This window comes from Callospermophilus lateralis, chromosome 2 (assembly GCF_048772815.1).
Source record: "Callospermophilus lateralis isolate mCalLat2 chromosome 2, mCalLat2.hap1, whole genome shotgun sequence".
In the NCBI taxonomy this organism is placed as follows: domain Eukaryota; kingdom Metazoa; phylum Chordata; class Mammalia; order Rodentia; family Sciuridae; genus Callospermophilus; species Callospermophilus lateralis.
In genome coordinates, this window is record NC_135306.1 from 70,772,096 (window position 1) to 70,795,566 (window position 23,471).

General features: G+C 34.8%; 1 protein-coding gene and 1 non-coding gene across 6 annotated transcripts in view; both read left to right on the top strand.

Moving 5' to 3' along the window:
• C2H9orf85 (chromosome 2 C9orf85 homolog) overlaps positions 1-23,471 on the top strand; it is a 64,139-nt gene that overhangs the window by 28,686 nt on the left and 11,982 nt on the right. For all 5 annotated transcript variants that reach the window (XR_013090262.2, XM_076843490.2, XM_076843489.2 and 2 more), the window contains exon 2: positions 9,775-9,881. Coding sequence is in view for 4 of the 5 variants with exons in the window: in XM_076843490.2 (XP_076699605.2) it covers positions 9,775-9,881 (107 nt within the window). In the remaining variant the exon portion in view is untranslated. The remainder of the gene's footprint in view (positions 1-9,774; positions 9,882-23,471) is intronic.
• Trnas-cga (transfer RNA serine (anticodon CGA)) lies at positions 14,317-14,389 on the top strand. Its single transcript has one exon. It is a non-coding gene; the product is annotated as a tRNA-Ser (tRNA).

Sequence of the window (23,471 nt, forward strand, 5' to 3'; positions counted from 1 at the left end):
CCCATTCTGCAGAAATAAAAAGGATTATAAGATAGTAGTATGTCTATATAGAGAATAATGTTCAACAGGAAAAAAGCATTTTGCCAAAGACATACAAATGAGCAATAAACATGTGAAAATGTGCTTAACATCACTGATCGTTGGGGAATTGCAAAGTAAAACTACAAGATAGGATTGCCCATAGAATTCTATTATGAAAAAAAAATAATCAAATGTTGATGAGACTGTGGAGAAATTGGAACCTTTGTGCTCTGTTGGTGAAACTAAAATGGTATAGCTACTGTGGAAAATGGCATGGAGTTTCCTCAAAAACTTAAAACGGAGCCGGGTGCAGTGGTGTACACCTGTAATCCCAGTGACTCTGGAGGCTGAGACAGGAGGATCATGAATTCAAAGCCAACCTCAGCAAAAGTGAGACATTAAGCAACTCAGTGAGAGCTTGTCTCTAAATAAAATACAAAATAGGGCTAAGGATGTGACTCAGGTTGAGTGCCTCTGAGTTCAATACCTAGTACAAAAAAAAAAAAAAAAAAGATTAAAACGGAATAATCATTCTGGGCATGTTCTCCAAACACACACAAAAAAATTAAAAGCAAGTTGGTTTTCTGTTTGTTTGTTTGGTACTAGGAATTGAACTCAGGGGTGCACTACCACTGAGCTACATCCCCAGACTTTTTATTTTGAGAAGGATCCAAGTTGCCCAGGTTGGCTTTGAACTGGTGGCTCATCCTGGTTTAGCCTCCTAAATAGCTGGAATTACAGGCATGTGCCACCACACCCAGCTAAAGCAGAGTCTTTATAAGACTCTTTTTAAGAGCTATTTATACACCCATGTTTGCAGTAGCATTATTCATAGTAGAAAAACAATAGGCAACCCAAGGGTCTATTGAGGTGTGAGTAGATAAGCAAGGTATATTATATACATACAGGAAATTCTGATATATTTACTGCATCTATGAACCTTGAGGACATTATGCTAAGTGAAATAAGCTAGTCACAAAAAGACAAATATAATTCAAACTATAAAAAGTACTTAAAGTAGTAAAATTATAGACAGAAAATAGAATAATAGTTGATGGGTTGAGGAAAAGGAAGAAAGTTACTGTTTGACTATAGAGTTTTAAATTTGTAAGATGAAGAGAGTTCTGAAGATGGATGATGGTAATGGCTATGCAGCAGTATGAATGTATTTAATACCACTGAATTACATACTTCAAAGGCTAAGATAGTAAATTATGTGGAAGAATTGATTTTGTCAGTATTGGCATGTTGGTGAAAGGCTATGGAGGAGTAAAATGTGACCTGAAACTTGTTAACTGAGCTGATGAAGTTTAGGACAGGGGAGGAACAGATTTTCTAAGAAAGGTTATGAGTGCTGTTTAGTTTGTAATTTGAGGTGTCTCAAAGATTTCTGTGAGGAGGAAAATGGAAATTTCTCATGCAGTCTGAGATATTGGAGAAAATAGTTAGAACTGAGATGTAGTTTTGGATGTAATCTTTATTGAGCTTATTGCTGAGACTGGAGTTAAATATTCAGTTGACCATGAATATATAGTGTGAAAAAAAGGAGGATCTAGCAAGCACCTGAGCTGAGAGAGGAGAGTTAATGACTAATGAGGAAGAGTGTTAGCAAAGGATCTTGAAAGGAGCAGATAGGGCTGGAGGCGCTGCCTACATGTAAGGTGAGTCTTTAGACAAACTATTGCTGGATTAATCCTTTAGAGACATTTTGAACATTCACAGTGAAATCTTGAGGAAGAAAAGGCCTGTTCTCCATAGTGCTGACAATAAAGCTGTTTGTTTCTATTCATATACTTTTTTTTTTTTTTTTTTTTTTTTTTTTTTTGTGGTGCTGGGGATTGAACACAGGGCCTTGTGCATAGCTCTACCAACTGAGCTATATCCCCAGTACTCTGTTCAAAGTCAATTTTTGTGGGTTTTTTTTTTTTTTTATTTACTGAAAATGTTCTGTAATCAACAGGTACAAAGATAAGTGAAGCCACATTATGTTAAAACTCTTAGTACCCATTTTTTAATTCTTGTTAAGGCAAAAATTTACTTGTTGTCAAGAGAGAATTGTTTCTGTGTTTTGTATTGGCGATGTTTTTTTAAAAATATTTTTGTACTCAAGAGGCTGAGGCAGGAGGTTAGTTCAAAGTTCATAAGACCCCATCTCAAAATGTAGGAGATGGAGTAGGAGCTTGCTCTGTCATGCTGCACATCAATCTGGTATTACAGTACCTCCAGGAATAGTACACCCCCTGCGGGGGAATAAAACTCAGTTAAAGGAAAGAAATAAAAGTGAATTTGGGGTGTGTGTGTGTGTGTGTGTGTGTATGTATGTATGTGTGTATTATAGAATATGTATACACACACACACACACACACATATACATAGTTGTAACTCAGTGGTGGAATGCTTGTCTAGCATGTGTAAGGCCCTAGGTTTGATTCTCAAAAGAAGGGGGATGTATTTTGGAAAAGAAAATCGCCTTAATGGGTTTTCTCTTACTGCTAGAAAAAGGTACTGCCACATTGTGTTTTTCCCTGTAGACAGGTGTGATTCTATTTAAGTGTCTGCAATAAAATTGTCAGTGAAAATCTAGATAGTTTGCTTGGCTGTTGTAACAACAGTAGATAGTCTGTACATAGACCCTCTCTGTATATTTGCAACTGACAGTATCTGTGTATCGACCTATTAAGAGAATAGCCCTCTGTTTGGAATGATCAGAACTCATTTTAGATTCAGATGTCTTTCGGATGAAATGTGATTGTTTATTGTTGCAGTTGATGTTTGTTAAAGATTCCAGCCATAATAAGAAAAGGAGAAGGAGGGAATCAAATATATTTCTTTACTTCTAGAAAAAGCTATGCTCTAAGTGTATTTATTGAACAAGAGGAACATTTTTAGAATATATTTTGAATTCTCTTATTGGTATTTTAAAGATTTGTGATGACTTTAGAATGAATGGGAGAAAGATGAGCTAGACTTCAAGGAAGAAAATAATTTTGTCTCATAGTAGAGGCATGCTTTGTTTTATGGTTTTTAATTAAATTTGTATAAATAAAAACTAAATATGGGAACTGGGGTTGTGGCTCAGTGGTTGAGCGCTTGCCTCGCATATGTGAGGCACTGGGTTTGATTCTCAGCACCACATATAAATAAAGGAATAAAATAAGGTCCATCAACAACTAAAAAAAAATAAGCTAAATATGTATTCAATGTATACATCTATACCGGACATTTTTTAATACTAGAGTAATATTTTGCTTGAGGGAGAATGGGCTGATGTTTTTGGTAATAAAATGTTGATAACTGCTGGGCATGGTGACACATGCCTGTAATTCTGGTGACTCAGGAAGCTGAGATAGGAGGATCACAATTTCAAGAACAGCCTGGGCAACTTATTGAGACCTTGTTTCAAAATAAAATACAAAGCACAGGAAATGTAGCTCAATGGTAAAGTAGTAGCAAAGTGCCTTAGAATCGATTTCCAGTGGAGCCAAAAAAAAAAAAAAAAAGTTGATAGCTAATTTCTGACTAGCAATGTTGTATAACTATAGTTTCCTTAAATTTAACAAAAAAAAAAGGTAAACCAATAGTAACTTTGATTTTACATTTTTCCACAAGTGACAGTAAAACTAATTTTACTTCTAGAACTTGCTTCAAAAGTATTTCTGAACTATATATATGACTAGCTCATTTACTGAAATAGTAAAACACACAAAAAGTGACTTATCAAAATAATGTATTTCAGAGAGTAATAGATGTTCAAATTGTTACCTATTATTACATTTTTAGATGGATTTATAGGTTCAAAAGTTTTACATGAGTAAAATTTAATATTGATAATCTAGCACTGTTGACTAGGTGAGAACTTGACATTCTTTGCCTCCTAACTTAGAATAATACAAAATACACAGCAGTAGCAACACGTATGAATTGTTCTGATCAAAATACACTTTTCCCAGATGTTATCAAGACTTTGAACTAAACTTCCTCTTCATAGGAAATATAGAAGGTAAAGCAATGAGTTTAATTCCAGTATGAGAAAACAATCAAACAAATCTGGAATGTGAGATATTCTCTAAGATAGTTTGCCTGGTATTTTCAAACACAACTTCGTAAAAAAGGATAAAAGTGGGTGGATCAAAAGAGACATAAGAGCTAAATACTGATTTGATCCTGGATTTGATGCTGGAGAGCAGGGGGAGGCAGGGGGACAGCTATGAAAAATATGTGAGCAGTCAAGGAAATTTCAATGTAGAATAGGTACACTCATTTATACTAGGGAGTTATTTTACCTTTTTCTTCAGTATGGTAACAGTATTATGGTTCAACATGAGAAAGTATTTCTAGAATATGATTAGTAGTAAGAGGTATAGTGCCTTTATGTTCTTGACTTTAAAAAGTATACACCTGGGATGGGAATATAGCTCAGTTGTAGAGTGCTTGCCTCACATGCAGGCCCTGGATTCAATCCCCAGCACCATAAATAAATAAATAAATAAATAAATAAATAAATAAAAATATATATGCACACACACACACACACACACACACACACCCATAAAAAGCAAATATGTAAAATGTTCATGATTGTTTCTAGGTAGTGTGTATGTGGCTAATGTTAATATTATTATTTAAAATTTTCTGCAAATTTGACATTTTTTATAATAGAATGGAATATTCTTAAAACTTAATTGAGAGAAATAGTATTTATTGAGTGGCCTTATGATATACAGTGCATTCTACAGGTCATACAACCAACCATCAGGGATCTGTACCTATACTTCATTCCTGAGTAACATTTTTTACCAGGCTGTGTCTGAGTACCATAACACAGGTTCCATTGAGAACCAGGATGGAAAACAGTTGTGTTAAATATTATGTATTTTGGAGAGCTTTGCTTATTATATCACATGATATCCTTTTGGGGAACATGAAACTTTGGATTTTAGTAACAGGAATAGTTAAGCTGCTTCTGAGAAACTGGATTTTTGGCTTGTTACAGACATTGAGTTCTGTTTTTCTGGCTGCTAGAAAGGTCAGACCTCACTTGTAGCCATCTCCAGCAGGTGGTCTTCCTAACTGTGCCCCTGAGTGCTTTCAGCTTTTCTCTGTTTCCTTTAGTTTTTCCTCACTTTGATTCTCTTATCTTTTTTTTTTTTAATTGTATTTTTAGTTGTAGATGGACACAACTAAAAATTTACTTATAATTATTTATTTTTATGTGGTGCTGAGGATCGAACCCAGTCATAAGCGTGAGACAAGCACTCCACCACTGAGCTACAACCCCAGCCACTTTTATCTGTTTTTTTCTAGCCATATTCAAAGTATTTAAAATAATGTAGTTTATTATTTGAAAGTCACAAACTAAAAGACAGATTTTCACATTATTTTCATTAGTCCTATAAGTTCCTACTTCCAAATGCAGTACTCCATTGTCCGTTTGTCAATTTTAGAATAAGAGAGTGTTTCTAGAAAATTAAAATTATATACTTTTAAATATAATTTAAAATATAAACATTTTTATTTTCTGGAATAACATTGCCATTGCTATATTTAAATAAAATTCCTTATTTTATGGGGAGGAGTAATTCAGGACAAAGAACAAACGCCAGTCCATGAAAATAAATATTTAGCAGCAGTTAGAATTAGCATTTTCCTTTGAGAATTTCATTTTTCTTTTTTTCAATCAAGGGAAGTAAAATATGCCATTTGCAGTCACTTTACCTTTAACATTTCTGAAAGAATTGTGATCTACAATGACATTAATTGCTTTTGAATGGTATTCAAATTCCTTCCCTCCTACAATAGTATCTTTCTTCTGTTAAAAGAGACTTTACATTTTACAAAATACTTTTCAGCATCAGCATGTTGATGCACATATTTAAAATTTGCTCTTGCTACTTTTCAGGAAGTCAAAGTCCTCACCCCATTTCTGTGTGGGATTGCTGTGTTATATTATTGTGCTCTAACAGAATGCTTATGACAGGGATAATACCACTTACTCTAAAATATGTAAGCTAATGATGGCTAAGACAATTTTTAGATATTATGTATATGTTAGGTAAGTATTTAAGTTTAACTTTTTAAAAAGTGTTCATTCAGTGAAATTTTCCAATGAAGTTTTGTGTGTGTGTGTGTTTTTTTTTCTTTAGTGATGGGGACTTGAACTCAGGGCCACTTTACCACTGAGCTACCAGCCCTTTTTATTTTTTATTTTGAAACAGGGTCTCAGCCTAGAAGTTGATCCTCCTATCTCAGCATCCTGAGTTGCTGGAATTACAGGCATAAGCCACCATGTCTAGCTTTTAAAGGCTTTTGTATTTGCAAAACTGTTTTCATTTTATATTTGGGCATACTTAAGTCTGACCTTAATAACCTGTGATCTTCCATCTTGAGTGGTATACTCAAATTAATTGCCAAAAGAGGGTTGGTGTCGCTGTGTCCTGCACAAGGGATCAGTTAGTTAACTGATCCAACTGATAAATTAAAAGTCTGAAATAATTAATAAGAAATAAAAGACTCAGAAAAGTAGTTTCACAGCGGGGTCCTGGTGGGAAGATTGGACCTGATGAGTCCTGTCTCTAACAAAGAGTGAGGGTCTGCATGCTTTATTTATAGGGGAACGCATCAAAGGGATTTATTATGAGGAAGGGTTCTTAAAGGTAAACGAGAGAGAAGCAGGAGGTTATGGGGAAGTTGGCCTGAATGGAGCCTTATCACCTTCTCAGTAATTCCTCCTCTTCCAGGCAGCTGGCACCTCAAGACTATATGGGTACACTGATATCTCTTTCCACCTCCTTGAACTGTCTGAACCAATACATTCAGCAGTATCACAGAATTCTCTATGAGCAGGACGTTGCCAAGGCAACGGAGTGGTCTCAGATTGGTGAGATGGCACAGAGAGTTCTTTGAGGGGCACACCTCCGCTTAGAGATGGCTCAGACAAGCTCACAATTCATCTGTGGCTCCCAACAGGTTAGTTGTTCACTTAAGTGTGAGTGAAGTAAGACTGCCATCTCTTTTGCCCCAGATGGAACAATTCCTAGAATCAGGATTTAGCTTTCTTTGCTCACCTTTGGAATTTACTTCTGGTTTGCCAAAATAAGGTAAAATAAGGTGTATATCTTTCTTTCTGCATTTTACTTTCAAGTGAAAATTCATTGTCATCCTTACCCCATTCATTTGTTTTTTCTTTCTTTCTATGTGTGTGGTACTAGGTATGGAAGCCTGGGCCTCACACTTCCTAGGAAAGTTCTCTACCACTGAGATACATCCCCAGCCCACCCTCATTCATTTCTTGACACATAAACATCAACTTTAATTTTGTCTTATGGCCAGTTGGTCATGTGAATGCTGTACAACATCTCCGTTTATACTGCTTCACACATCACTTTCAGGACAAGTTCCCACAAAGACCTCTTTTGTTCTACTGTCAATCCACCCTGAAGAAACCAGTTTCCAAACTATGCACAGCTTTGTAAATCAAGATGAACTGGTCAGAAATTGGATACAGAAGCAAACAAGAAGCCAAATAATACTTCCTGGTTAACATGGCAGTTAACAAGCTGAGCGTGCTATGTGTAGTAAAATTGCAGGTCATAAAATGTTTTGAATTCTAAGAAAATGCCAGTTAGAAAGTTTATATCATATTCTTATTGTAATTATAGTTCAAGGTCATTAACTTGTTCCTATTATTATTGGAGTTAAGAAAATACAAGTAATGTTTTTAGTAAGATATTCTAGGCAACAGAAGGCAGTGAGAACAAATGATGAAATGCGAACTTTAGTTCTGCATATTTCTTTTTTTCTTTTCTTCTTTTTGGTGGTGCTAGGGATTAAACCCAGGGCCCTGTGCATGCAAGGCAAGCACTCTACCAACTGAACTATATCCCTAGCCCCCTAGTTCTGCATATTTCTTAATTAGCTTTGTACATGATCACTGAGGACCAAGATTGGGAGGAAGAGGAGTTTGGCCTGTGGGCATAGCTGTCCTTCTTTCTGACACCAGTGTACCACAGTATGGAACCAATATAGTGAGATACACAGCTGACATTCCTGGGAACTCTACATAAGTCAGGAGGAAAGGGATATACCCATACATAATGATAGTAACAATATGTTTTTCACCAGAGTTAAACATAATGTATTCACAGCTTAATTTATGGATTTTGAAAATATCCTTGTAATATTTTCTCTTTGAATAAATGTTTTGTCCAATTATTTTTGCCATCTTGTTCAGAGCTTTCAAGAATATCAAGCACTTCTCAAAAGTTTTGTTTTCCTTCAGATGATCTAGTCTAAACACTGTGCTTTTAACTCTATCAAATATCCTTCCAAAGAATTGGCATCTTTGTGATATGTTTCTCTCCCCTTGAGAAATTTAAAAAAGAACAAAGGGAGTAAAAAAGAAAAGATTTAAAATGCCTTCTATTCGTAAGTTCAGTAATTGGCTGTTCCTCAGCCAAAGACATCAGAAAATTCTCAAGAGTACTTTGAAAATATATAGTTTAGATTCTGAATCTGTTACAGAGATGGTATGATACATTTAAAATTTTACTATATATTACATTTCTACCCCACCATATTTTGAGAGGGAAATCATAATTAAAAATGTTTTCTTTCCTCATAAAGCCCCTTTCTCACCAAGCTATTTACACATACAAATTTTTTTTAGAGATAGGCTTTCACCGAGTTGCTTAGCACCTCGATTATCCTGAGGCTCACTTTGAACTCAAGATCCTCATGCCTCAATCTCCTAAACCACTGGGATTACAGGTGTACACCACCACAACCAGCCTCAAGAAGAACTTTTTGAAAATATTTTTCCTTATGTAAGAATGCAAAAGGACTGAGTAATGAAATGCTGCCTTGTTTCCAGCCTTCTTTCCCCCTTTTTTTTTTTCATATTCCCAGGCTGGAGGTGCAGCTAGGTAACACTTGCCTAACATGTCCCAGATCCTGGGTTGGAACTCTAGAGACTGAAAAAAAAAAAAAAAAAAAAAAAAGATAATTCAGAATGGATTCCTCAGTTTAATTCCAACTTACTGATTATATTTGAATTGTTGAAATAATATGAGCTATGTTTTCTTTTTTAATTATTGCATTTTTGAGGTATAATTAACATATACTAAAATATATGTGTCTTAACTATACAGTATGAATTTTGACCCATCAGGATATGATGTACATCTGGTCAACAGGAAAGCTTTCTCAAAATACTCGTCAGAAAAATTGAAGTTTTCTAGATGATTCTGAGCTAAACCCAGTTAAGAACAATTATCTTTTAAAGAATCAGAGGATAATATACATAAAATATGTAATATGTCATAGAATGTTATACAGATTAAAGTTAGGTTATTGTTTTTTAAAAAATATAAACTTATCAGGCTAGAGTTGTGGCTCAGTGGCAGAGTGCTTGCCTAGCATGCATGAGGCCCTGGGTTCCATCCCCAGCACCACATTTAAATAAATAAATAAACAAAATAAAGATATTGTGTTCATCTACAACTAAAAATATTTTTAAAAAGTAAACTTCTCAGACTGGGGGTGTACCTCAGTGGTGGAACACTTGCCTCACATGTATGAGACACTGGGTTTAATTCTCAGTACCACATAAAAATAAATAAATAAAGATATTGTGTCCATCTACAACTAAAAAAATATATTTAAAAAAAAGTAAATTTCTCTCATGCCTTTTTAAGGGGTTTGCTATACTCACTCATGTGTGAAATTTTTAATTTGTTTTTCTGTTTGTTTTTAAGAAAATTAACCAAAAACTTCACGATGGAGTATGTCAGCGCTGTAAAGAAGTTCTTGAATGGCGTGTAAAATACAACAAATACAAACCATTATCAAAACCTAAAAAATGGTGAGTTAAGTTTCTTCATTACCTTAACCAGTGGCATGTATATCATACTTTGTTATTTCATTTCCTAATTTCCAAAATTGTGTCCAAATAAATATCAAGGTCAATTTTTTAAAAACATTCCATTTGGGCTGGGATATAGCTCAGTTGATAGAGTGCTTACCTCACATGCACAAGGCCCTGGGTTCAATCCCCAGCACCACATACACACATAAAAATTCCATTCTCTCTTTTAGCATTTTGTCTTGCATGCATATTGAATCTTGGTTTTTAGAGATGAGAAAAAGTAGATTCATCACTCCCTGATCCAGTCTTTCACAAATAATAATGCATCACTCATAGAACCTTGTTCATAAAAAGTGAGTTTTGGCTGAGAAGAAGTTTGTGTTACAAAATGTCTCCTACTAATAAAATAACAATATTTACTATAGATTATCTTTACAAATTCTTAAAAGGAATCTGATCTTTTAATTCAATCCATAAAATTTTTTGTAATTACATTCAATGTAAAAATTAGCATATTCTTTTTACATTATGAATTTAATTTGGTAATCTGTATAATAGCTATTAAGAACATTTGCTCAAGCAGGGCATGGTGGCATATGCCTGTAATTCCAGCAGCTCTGGAGGTTGAGGCAGGAGGATCACTATTTCAAAGCCAGCCTTGGCAATGGTGAGGTGCTAAGCAACTTAGTGAGACCCTGTCTGTAAATAACATAGAGAATAGGGCTGGGGATGTGGCTCAGTGGTTGAGTGCCCTGTGTTCAATCTCCAGTACCCCCAAAAATAACCTTTATTCATTATTTCTTTATTTAACTGTTCAATAGCTTCATCTTCCTTGAAGGTGTTCTTCTTTATATTTTTGTTTATTTTTTTTTTTTTTATACTTGGAATTGAACTCGGGAGTGCTTTACCACTGAGCCTTTTTTAACTTTGTGACAGTGTCTTGCTAAATTGCTGAGGCTGGCCTTGAACTTGATCCTCCTGCCTCAACCTCCCAAATTGCTGAGATTATAGTGTGTGCCACTGCAGTAAGTGGTATTCTCACTTTATGAGAGAAAATTTTACTTAAACTTTGGAAGGTCTGTCTAAATATATGTAATATAGCTGTTGGTGTTTATTTTTGTCAAAAAATGTCAGCATATCTGTGAATCTAAAACTGAAGCTATGGAATAATTTGTTTACTTGGGAATATTTGATAGCTTTGAGTGTCTTAATTTGAGTGATTTATTTTGCCTGAGATATGCTGCATTTTCTTAACTTTATTTTTTCTATAAAATTTATTAAATTAAGAATTATACTTTCTATGAAACAGATACTAAAACATCTGAAATGCTTTCAATTTTTCAAATACACTGAAACATACAACACAAAAAAATGCAAATTTTATTGTGAAGTTTTTTTGATACTTGTCTGAAGGTGACTGATTGCAATGGCTAAGATAGTCATACTGTTAATTTACCTCCAAGTTTGTTTAGCACATTGTAGATCTTTTTTGTCAGGCATGATATCCCAGCAGCTCCAGAAGCTAAGGCAGGAGAATCCTAAGATTGAGACCAGCTTCAGCAACTTAGCGAGGTCCTAGGCAACTTAATGACACCCTGTCTCAAAATAAAAAATATAAAAGGGCTGTGGAATGGGGCTCAGTGATAACTCACCTCTGGGTTCAATCCCTAGTACCAAAAAGAAAAAAAGGAAAGAAAGAAAGAGATCTTTTCTCTTAAAAGACAATGAAACGTGCACAGGATGCTTCTTTTTAGTATGGAAAGTTACAAACTTTTTAGAAAAATTTTTTTCCAGTACTAATCTTTCAGACCAGAATTTTTAGATTTATTTTGGGTATAGTTGACTCCCCCTTTAAAAGGTTTATAAATTTCTCACTTCTGTCTTTCAGTGTTTTCTTCTTGTTTTTCAGCATTCCCTTCCAGAACAAAACACCTTTAAACAAGTCTGATGAGTATTATTCTCACTGGCCCAAATTAGCAGTAGGGAAATTTAATAATAGGGAAATTGTATGCAATATCTAATTTAGATTTTTATAAATGAATTAAGTATATTCTCTGGATAGCAATTAGATACTAGTTGTGTACTTTTAGTTAATAGGCCTAATACAAGATTTGTAGGTTTCTGAGTATTTTCTACAAGGCATTTTCTATAAAGATCTTTTTAAGATTTCATCAATCTCCATTTTCTCTTTCTAGCATTTTTTCCCTAAAAGTATAGGTAATAAATATTTGCATATTCATAGGATTTTAATAGATTAGTATTGTGTAAGAAAGAAAATCTTTTAAGAACATTTCTGTCTTAGCAATTGTTTGTATTCTAATTGCCCATCTTCAATATATGCTAGCTGGTGACACATGCCAATAATCCAGTAGCTCAGGAGGCTGAGATAGGAGAGTTGAGAGTTCAAAGCCAACCTCAGCAACTCAGTAAGATCCTATCTCTAAATAAAATACAAAATAGGGCTGGGGATGTGGTTCGTTGATGAGTGTCCCTGAGTTCAATCCCTGGTACCTAAAAAATAAATAAATAAATAAATATATAATCCTAGGTGTTTATCTTCATTATGAATGTGCTAGTATGTGAAAGATTATAGCAGTTATTAGTCTTCCACAGGCTATAGAATTTCCAGACATACTTATATGGCTCTTAGATTTTTCTCTTCTTTTCTATGTTACTTATAATCTTAATATTTTCATGGCCAGTGCCAGGTGCAGTGGTGCACACCTATAATCCCAGGGACTAGGGAGGCTGAGGCAGGAGGATCTGAGTTCAAAGCCAGCCTCAGCAACTTAACAAGGCATTTAGCAACTCAGTGAGACCTGTCTCTAAATAAAATATTAAAAGGGCTGGCGATGTTGTTCAACAGTTAAGTGCCCCTGGGTTCAATTCAGGTACCCGCTCCAAAAATTTTTTTTTCATGGCCAGAAAAACTTGCATACTTTAAATCCTAGAAAAACAAATATTTATTTGGACAAACACAAAGATTCAGTTAAAAACAAAAAGAAAAGGAAAGCAGTGTAAGTGGCAAATTTTTATAAGTCACACATCACTTAATGATGGGGATAGCTTACCATTATAGTCCATCCTGTATGTGGTTCATCATTGACAAAAATATCATTATATAATGCATAACTGTAATTAGTTTTCCAGAAAATTTAGAATATACCAATCTTTGAAAATGGTTGGATGTGAACACATTAGCTCAAACACATACAACTTTGTTCTGACTCAAAGCTGTTGAAGTTCTTGGAGTTAGGGGAGTTTGTGGTGGTATTGTCACTAGCTGTGATTCAGAGGTCTTCAAGAGACCATTGTGTCAAGGAGATGAGGGCTAAGAAGGACCTCAAGAGCTACTATTCTGCATTATATTGAGGTAGATGTGGTTAGCCGTACTTCAGCTCACAATAAAGCAAGATGAGGGAAATATTGTATAAATGCCAAAATATAGATAACTAGATTTTAAAGCCTAAAGGAAGATCTCTAAGAGTAAAGAAGCCCAAGCTAATGGAAAACAGGTCATAGCTTAAGAGAGTGAGACATTACTAGTCAAAATAGGATCTTGTAAAGGAAGAAAAAGTTATTTTTCCATCTACCCTTCTAGGTTCTTAGTTGAGGCCCTTCTTTTAACAAAAACAATAGCAAGAGAAAAGGACACCTTTATTTAATATGAGTTTTATGTGACATTTACACAGTTTTTTGTTTAGTTTTTTAGGCAGTGCTGTGGGGATTGAATTTAGGGCCTTCTACAGGCTAGGCAAGTACTCTACCCCTGAGCTACACCCCACACAAATTTTATGTGCCATGGGAACCTTCATAAAGAAATAAAGATTTGAAGAAATTATTAAACCCAAGTGCTTTCATATTAGGTTTGATAAGGAATGGAAAGCCATGGGAAAATGTGATAGGACAAAGTAGGAAACTTAGCTAGACCTTTGTCTGCCTTTGGAGATAATGATGATCTTTTCCTCCAGGTATCATGAAGGCATGTCTTGAATGAGTGTCTTATAAGGAGAAGGTCAGAGAGATTTTCCTACACCTGCTGTTTCTCAGATTCCTTCATCTTAAACTATTCAATTTGCCGAGACACCTTATTTTAGACTAATATGTTTTGAACCTTGTCAATCTGAACATGTTACCTTCCCACTAGGACATCGTTAATTTCTTTCCTTCTTTTTTTTTTTTTTTTTTTTTTTGTGGTGCTGGGGTTTGAACTCAGGGCCTTGTGCCTGTGAAACAAGCACTCTACTAACTGAGATATATCCCGAGCCCCAGGACATCATAAATTTCTGATAATCCTAGACACATGGTATGTGAGGCATATAGGAAAGCCTAGCTTTCCAATTTCAGTCCCATGACTGAAAGAGTTATAGAGTGTATAACTCATCAATATCCACCTTGCTTTTTCTGTGTATTAAGACATGCCCAGGGGAATGGGGATATAGCTCAGTTGGTAGAGTGCTTGCCTCGAATGCACAAGGCCCTGGGTTCAATCCCCAGCACCACCAAAAAAAAAAAAAAAAAAGACATGCCCAACATTATAAGGAATTTAAATCTATTGATGATGTTGCTAACATAACTTGTTTTGAAATTTTAAATATTTTGTTCAAGTTAGTAGTCACCTATAATTTAAATTTGTCCTCTGTTAGGGTTTCTATAAGATGTTTACAGATGCCTCTCAACTGATAATGGTGTTACTTCCTGACAAACCTGTCATATAAGTTGAAAATATCTTAAGTTAAAAATGTGTTTAGAGGGCTGAAGATATAGCTCAATTGGTAGAGTGCTTGCCTCACATGCACAAGGTCTTGGGTTTAACCCACAGAACCACCAAAAATATAAGTTAATAAAAATGTCTTTAGGAGTGGTAGCATACTTGCCTAGCAAGTTTGATCCCTAGAATTAAACATGCAAAAGAATATATGTTTAGTATTTTTAACCTTCCAAACATCATATCTTAGCTTTACCTTCCCTATATATACTCAGTATAATTAATCTACAGCTAGGCAAAAAGTATCCAACAGGAACTATTCGTGTGTGTGTGTGTGTGTGTGTGTGTGTGTGTGTGTGTACTACCGAGAATTGAACTCAAGGGTCCTTTACCACTGAGCTATAGCAGTCACCTACACACACTTTTTTTTTTTTTTTTTTTCAATTTAAGAAAAGGCCTAGCTAAGTACCTGAGGCTGGCCTTAATCTTTCAATTCTCTTTCCTAGTTACTAGAATTACAGATGAGTGTCACCATGCCCAGAAAACACAAACTATTTCATAATAAAACATGTAATTAATTGTATAATGTATTGAAAGTGGGAAACAATCCTTGTATGGGTTTGTTTTTATACCATGATGAAAACAATAAATTGTAAGTCAAAACATTAGAAGTAGTAGACCATTTGTACTTTGTTACTGTCAAAGATGTGTTTTTTAACTGGACATGGTAGCTTACACTTACAATCCCAGGTACTGGGAACCTGAAGCAGGAGGCTCACAAATTCAAGGCCAATCTAGGCAATTTAGTGTGACCATATCTCAAAATAAAATTTTTCAAAAACTGGAGTTGTAGCCAGAGCACTTGCCTAGCATGCATTAGGCCCTGGGTTCAATCCCTAGTACTAACCCTCCACCCCACCCACAAACACACAAACAAAAGTAACTTCTGTGTAATTTCATTTTTCTGGTTAAAATGTTGAATACTGGGGCTGGAGTTGTGGCTCAGCGGTAGAGTGCTTGCCTAGCACATGCCAGGAGTGGGGTTCAAACCTCAGCACCACGTAAAAATAAATAAAATGAAGGTATTGTGTCCAACCACAACTAACATATGTTGAACACTATTTTACTTGTCTAAATATCACTTGCCACAAATTATGCAACAAAACAATGTGTATAAAGAAATGTTAAGTAGAATATAAAATGTTAAGGGAAAAGGGGGCTCTTTGTAAGTGACATTTATTTTAAATTGAAGTAGTAATATTCTGAATATGGGAACAATTAAAGTCCTTTCTCCCATTTGTCTCTTTTCAAATGTCAAAACCCATACCATTAGCAAATATCCATCATTCATGGGGATCTGATACCAGAAATTAGAGCAGAAAAAAAAAGTTTGGCATCAAAATTTTCACACATACCTGCTTCAACCATGGGAAGCAGATATGGTCCCATGTTTGTACTTGGCAAACAGTGTTGCATATTTATTTTCTTCCAGTGTGCTAACATGCTGCAGGAATTTTTATAAGCATGTTCGTTATGGCAGTCTCTCCCAGTTACTGGAAATAATCCTGGACCATCACCAGAGAGTTTTAAAAACAGAATAGAGGTCCTAACTTGAGTTGATTGAAAGAGAGATGGGTTGAAGACTGTATTTGATAGAGGGAATTAAATGAAGGCAGTGAGAGGATAGGGATAAAAAGCAGCTGGTGCTTTCCTTTGTGATAAGTCAATTTTAAATAGCTCTACATAGGGCTAGGAATGTAATTCAGTAATAGAGTGCTTGCCACCAAGCCCAAACCCTACAAAATAAATAAGTAAATAGCTCTGGATATTCAAAGCTTGAGGTCTTTATAGAAATAAAGTGAAAGGCTCACAAAAGTAAAAACCCTACAATCAACAGTCACCTGTACACTGTGACTTAGAAGTCAGATCAGTCTCTACCAGAATTCCACACTCATTTTTCCTTAGATAGTTGCTCTTAAGGCCAGTACCTGCTACTCCCTGGTAGAAGGGCTGTTATGGTGGGATCCAGATCTCCTTTGGCACTAAATGGCATGATCACTATTAGATTTCAGATTTTAATATTACTATTAATAAATGTATGAGTTGTGGTTCAGGGCAAGTCTGCCATTTTATATAAAATTATTTTTTCAGTGACCTTATTTTTGACTTTTGAAAAAGAAACCCAAAGATTAATTAAAACTTTCATTACTATTCCTGATTTGTCCCAAATCACTTATGAGCAGTATAAATAACCTTGGATGTAGAGCTAAATTATTAGAAAAGCAAGAGATCTTATAAAATGATTTGTGTAACTCTTTGAGAAGGAGGAAGGAATCATGTTTTTTAATACTTAGTAGAGTGTCTATTTAACATGTGCACAGTCCTGGGTTCAATCCCCAGAACACATAAATAAGCAAATAAGTAAAGAAATATTTTAAAATATGTATTTATATTTTTCCAGGTACTTGAAATATAAACTGAAAAGATTTTGTTCCCTTCTTCAATCTTAGGCCAGAAAGAAATTCTTTGTTTATCCTGGGATTAGAGAGATTAGATGTTTCATCCTAGACAAAAGTAGAGGGAACAAAGATTCAAATGCAAATTGGTCAGATTGCAAAGGCATGTTTTCCCCCTCTTTCATAGTGATTTTTTAGTATTGTATTATTCAGTCAAAAGACTTTTTCCCCCTCTTCAACCTGAGCCTGATGCTTCATTAATTTTTACAAATGTCACCATCTTGTTTCATGGAAGTTGTCTGCTATGTGCTGTTACCACATACTGTTGAGTACCATCCTGCTTTGTTTTCTAATATTTGTTTCTATGGAAAGTATTAAATAGGTTTGCTTCCAGGTGCTGAATGCCTTTTGTTTCAGGTAACCAAGCAACATTTTTCTTCTATTAAGTTAGAAATGTGGTAGGCAAATAATGCACATTTCTGTTAAAATGTCTAGCCTACTTCTTTTCCTTTTTCCACCCACTTAAAAAAAAAAATTGTAGGCCTATCATGTGTGAATGCCTGGGTTCATTCCCCAGAACTGCAAATGAATGAATGAAGGCTGTATCATCATGGATACAGCATTAGTTCATGATTAACATCACCATAGTAGTAAAAAAGAAAAGAAAAGCTGCTATAAAACAATGACAGGCCACAAACAGACTGGGATCTGAGCTGACGGTTGAACCTATAAGTTTTCTATTTCAGTTTTCTGTCCCTCTGGGACATTGGACAGAATCTGGACACCATTTTCTTTCTTTCTTTCTTTCTTTCTTTCTTTCTTTCTTTCTTTCTTTCTTTTTTTTTTTTCTTTTGGTATTGGGGATCAATTCAGGGGCACTTTACCACAAAGCCATATCCACAGCCCTTTTTGTTTATTATTTTGATACAGGATCTTATTAAGTTGCTTAGGGTCTTGCATAGTTGCTGAGGCTGGCCTTTTGATCCTGCCTCAGCCTCACAGGTGATGAGGATTAGAGGGATTAGAGATGCCTGTGCCTTGGTGCCCAGTGTGAATTGTCCTGTATCTTAAGTCAGTGGTTTTCAAACTTTTCAGCTATAGAATTCTTTAGTAAAGCAGAAGCTTACTCAGGAGTCCCATGAACACAACAGGTTAAAACAAATGTCACTAATGGGGAGAAGGTAGCCCAGAACTTAAATGCTATGAGATGAATGTTCACTGGAAGTAGCTTTGATCATTAAAATATTTCAAATGAAAAAATGGAAAAATTGGTATACCCTGCCTTGGAATCTACATTGCTCTGGAAATGTCTGGGCTGACAATTGCTTTAGTTTTTTACAACTAAGAAACTTGTTTCCTTTTTTACTAAATCTTCTTATTTGTATTGTTTGTTTGTTTGTTTTTATTGCAGTACTGAGGATTGAACCTAAAGACACTTTATCCCCAGCCCTGTTTTAAACTTATTTTTTATTTTGAGATAGGGTCTTGCTAAATTGTTCAGGTTGTCTTTGCACAGTGATCTTCATGCCTCAGCCTCCTGAGTGACTGGAATTATAAGTAGCTGAGATCACAGAGGTGCACCACTATGCCTAGATAAATCTTTTTACTGAATAAAGTTAGGCCCTTGCTTCTCACATCCAAAATTTAGTACCTCCTGATTGGCAATTTTTATCTTATTGATTCTAAGTTTTTATTCTCATTGAGTGTCCCAGTGTAGCCCTTGTCTCGTTGAACTTCATTACTTTGAACAAATAAATTCTTCTCTCCTTTTTAATATCTTTGCTTCTCATCTGAACTACACTCAGATATGAGGCCAATAAGACAGTGGTTTGGGGTGGGGAGAGCCTTAATCCTCTTAACTGTTTCAAGACCTCCAGTGGGGAAGTGGTAAGTCTGTAACAGCAGGAGGCTCCCTGAAGCTCTGTCTTCAGAGAACTCCTGCTTTTTATGTCTACTATAGTGTGGGAAAAGCCAATAGGTTGGGGAGAGAGGCCTGCCTCTACAATGCATTAGAAACAAAAAAATCATACTATTTGGAAGAAAATGAGCAAGGGAAATGAGATGAGTCACCATGCTTGGCACTAAATGAATGCTTTTAAAATGAAATACCTTGTGGAGAATTTTTCCTTATTTTTTCAAAATGTCTTTGAATTTAAAGAGTGTATTTATATAAGGACATCTACAAATTAAGTGCCTTATTACAGAATCTTTAATAAAAAAAAACTGTCTAAATGCTGATAAGCATTGGTGCTTATCACAATTTATAATTGGAATGGAAATGCAAAGCCTTCATACTTGATCATAGTAATATCATAGCCAGAGAAGACTCTTGACTTTGTAATATTTCTATAGGGAAATGGCTAAAGAGTAATGGGCAAAGTTGAGTACCTTAAGAATGAAATAGCATGAAGAAAGAGAGATTATAAAAGGTTTGGTAAAAATAGAATGTTTAATTTGTGTTTACTGCCTAAAGACTGATTTTCTATAAATTGTTTTATTCTTACCACTTAAATATAGCAGTTGGATTACTCTTCAGTTTATACATTATCAGATACCTCCCATACCACCATGTTTCAAATATCATTATTTTTATTATTAATTTAGGATATTAGACTTAGAGTAAATAGCAATGTGTTTATTATATTTTATTGACTAAGAGACAAGAACTGGCATTTTAAATGTCGTATTATATTTCACTAAACTTTTACCAGTTTAAACTCCAAATGACATCCCAACAATTTTCATCAAAATAAATGCATTATTAGAAATAAATACAAAGTATCCCATTACCAGGCCAATGAAAAGTTGATTATTTACTGTTATAAAACATAATTAATTGATTAAGAAGAAAAATATTATTCTAAAATACAACAGAAGAAAGGGCTATTTAAGATTAAACTTTCGTGATCAGTCTGTTCCTCTGTCTGTAGATGTGTACCTGTGTAGCTTATTTGAAAATTCAGATAAGTTTGTGATGGCAGAGGTTGTTGGGAAGAAGATAGTTGAGTAGTGCATGCCATCTTCCAGAATCCAAACAGAATTAAAAGATAATAAAGACACAACTGTAGTAGTTTTTTCTTGTCCATCTTCTTTCTAGCCCTCACTTCCTTCTTTGCCTCCATCCTTCATATGCATAGTAAGATCTGCTGTTAACAGCTGTGGAAGGCTATCCATCTCCCCCACCCCCAGCAGTGGAGTCTTTCCCCCACCAATACAGTGTGACTTCATGAATTAAGGATTAGGAATGACATTGCAGAGAATATGTCTTAGATCAATAAAGTACTTTTAGCAAGGATTGCCCTCTGGGATATAGAAATAGCTGCTGTTGTAGAGCATTCCTCTTTAATGGTATTTTGGAAATGCAGTTTTACTGTTGAGGCTCTGAAATGATGTATCATTTCTGACTTGAATTTTAACGGTAAAAAGGTAGAAACCAGTATGCAAGAATGCCTCTAAAATTAGAAATTATATTCTGTTGATGGTAATTGTGAGAATTATTGCAAGAATTCTTCAGGGAATTTTCAGGAAGCTGATGCAATTTGGGGAAGCAGGGTAAAAGGGAAAGGAAAAGATCTCAGCTGCTTAAAACTGACCTAAGGAGGTCACATATAGCTGTTCTTTAACCTGAGAACACCAATTTTTTCTTTTTTCAGATTGCATCTTAAATCAGTGAATAATTAAGATATTTTATTGAGGGGCTGGAGCTGTAGCTCAGTGGTAGAGCACCTGCCTTTCATTTGTGAGACACTAGGTTCAATCCTTAGCACCACATAAAAATGGATAAATAAAGATATTGTGTCCATCTGCAAATATATATATATATATATATATATATATATATATATATATATAATTTTTTAAATTGATATTTTATTGAATTTAACATTTTTTAAAGCTCTGCCATATCTATTGCATTCTATTAACCACGCTGTAGAGTTAGAAACAATGAGGAAGTGGCCTTAGAAATTTAGATGACTTACCCTATTTAGCTAGCAGGCAGCAGATTCACAGTTAGGATTCAGATTTTTTTTTTTTTTAAATCATAGTCTCTCACTGCTCTCTTTTATTTCAATATTAGATCACAGAAGTTTGCTACAAAGACATCCTCCATGACTTGAACCACTTCTATATCTTAAATTAACCAGAACAGAATTTTCACTTATAAAGTTAAAATATGCCTATTCGAAAACCTCATATTGTGTAACCAGATTTCCATTAACCTACAACAACCAAGAGACTGAGATGAATTTGAAAGTTAATTTACTATAATCTACTTGTTTTATTAGGTTAAAAAACAATTGTCGGGGCTGGGGATGTGGCTCAAGTGGTAGCGCGCTCTCCTGGCATGCGTGCGGCCCCGGGTTTGATCCTCAGCACCACATACAAAGATGTTGTATCTGCCGATAACTAAAAAATAAATATTAAAAATTCTCTCTCTCTCTCTCTCTCTCTCTCTCTCTCTCTCTCTCCTCTCTCACTCTCTCTTTAAAAAAAAATAAAAATAAAAAAAAATAAAAAACAATTGTCTATAGGAAGAGTCGAGGGTAATAGCAAAGGATATTAACTGAGACGTAGCTCTGAATTTCAGAGCAAAAAGGATTGCTAGCAATGACAGGAAACTCGGTTCGATATGCAATTATTTTAAATAGTATCTTTAATATACAAGATACTATGCTGCATATTATATAATATACTAAGGTGAATCTCTGCTGCCAATAAATTTGCAATCTATTAAAAGCAGGAGGGTCTACAGGTAACTCTTGGGTAGATCACAAGAAATGCTAGTTGTAAGTAAAAAGGGAAGGACATAATGTCAGACTGAGATTGCAGAGGAATAAAAAAATGAAAACAGAGAGGTCTAGGAAAGACATGAATTAAAAGTAAAAGGTGGTATAAATAGTGTTTGCAGGAAATCCTATGAGGAAGAAATTAAGGGAAAATAAATAAGAATCTCCTCTTCCCTCAGAAAAAAATTTGGTAATCATGAGCTCTCTCTCTGTATCCTGTTAGTTCCTTGTAAATTCATTATCCTTTTTAGTTTTTTTTTTTTTTCTCATTACTTTACTTTGGTGACCCATGAACATTGATCAGAGTTACCAATCAAAAGGAGGTTTTGTTCTTCCTTGAATGTACACATGATGAAGAAAAAATAAGAGTTGGAATTCTGGTTTGTGGCTTTACTCCTAGCCTTAGAAACTGGGTTATCATTTTTTTGTTGTTCTTTTACCAAAGTAAACGTGTATTACAGTCTTGTTTATATAAAAATGGTAAGTACTACAGTTTTATCAGTCCCTCCACGTGGCACTATGTATGTGGCAATAAGCTATATATATTGGTCTCTGTGATTGTGCTTTTCAATACAATATTTCTTGTAATAGACATGCTCTGAAAGTTAATCAGTGTTATGAAAGTTGTGTCAGCACATTCAGGAGCATCAAAATATCCAAGAGTGAAGTTTTAGTCATAGGTTGCTCTTGATATGAGTGTATTATATGATGACTTTAACCCCTGACTTTACACTTGCCTAAGATCTTGGGTCTTCTTTCATATGTATAAAGGTAAAAGTAGAGTTTTCATTACTTCTATTACTCATTTACCTGTATGTGAATATTACTTGTTAACATTGAGTGGTGCAGCAGCTTTTGATTTAGAATTGTCTGCCCTAAATAATTTCATTCTCTCTTTTTTTTTTTTCCCCCTTAAATTGTTCCTGGTCAGAGGTGAATATGTTGCACTCTTAAGAATTCTCATCCAATCTACCGCTGCGATAAGAAGTAGTATAACCTCTCCATTTACTTTCAAATACATAATCTAGAGACATAAGGAAGTGAATCAGAACTATGTACAGTCAGGGTACTTGAAATTTGAGAATATTGTTTCCTTATATGCATCTTATAAGTAGAATGTGATGTAATCCTATAATATGGTATTAGAATCTTCCTCTGTCGGGTATAGATGAATTACAGCCACTTCAGGAAATGTGACTTTGTGAAACTCTACCAATATTGAGTGTCTATTATTTGTACTCAAGAGGGTGGAGTACCACAGGCCACTGTTTACCAAAGCATACCAAAACACCTTGTCATCACATAAGTGATAATACAAGTGCAGCTGAATTATGGGTATAGGTTAAAGGGTAATGACCAGGAAATGAAGGCATTGTCAGAAAAGTTGTAACAGAGACATTTTCTTTCTGACAGTTACTAATCTATTTTAAGCCTGTCCCCATGGAAAATCCTAAGAGTACAGGAGAAATTTTACCTCACTGATAGATGGTTCAACTATTGATATGTTTAATTATATAATATGAAAAGTCATGTTATTACTAAATGACTTTTAATTGAGTAGAGGTTATGAATACATTGATTACTATTATTAATAGTAAGGTGTCAGCAGTTTTAGTACTATTATAAAGAATGAGAC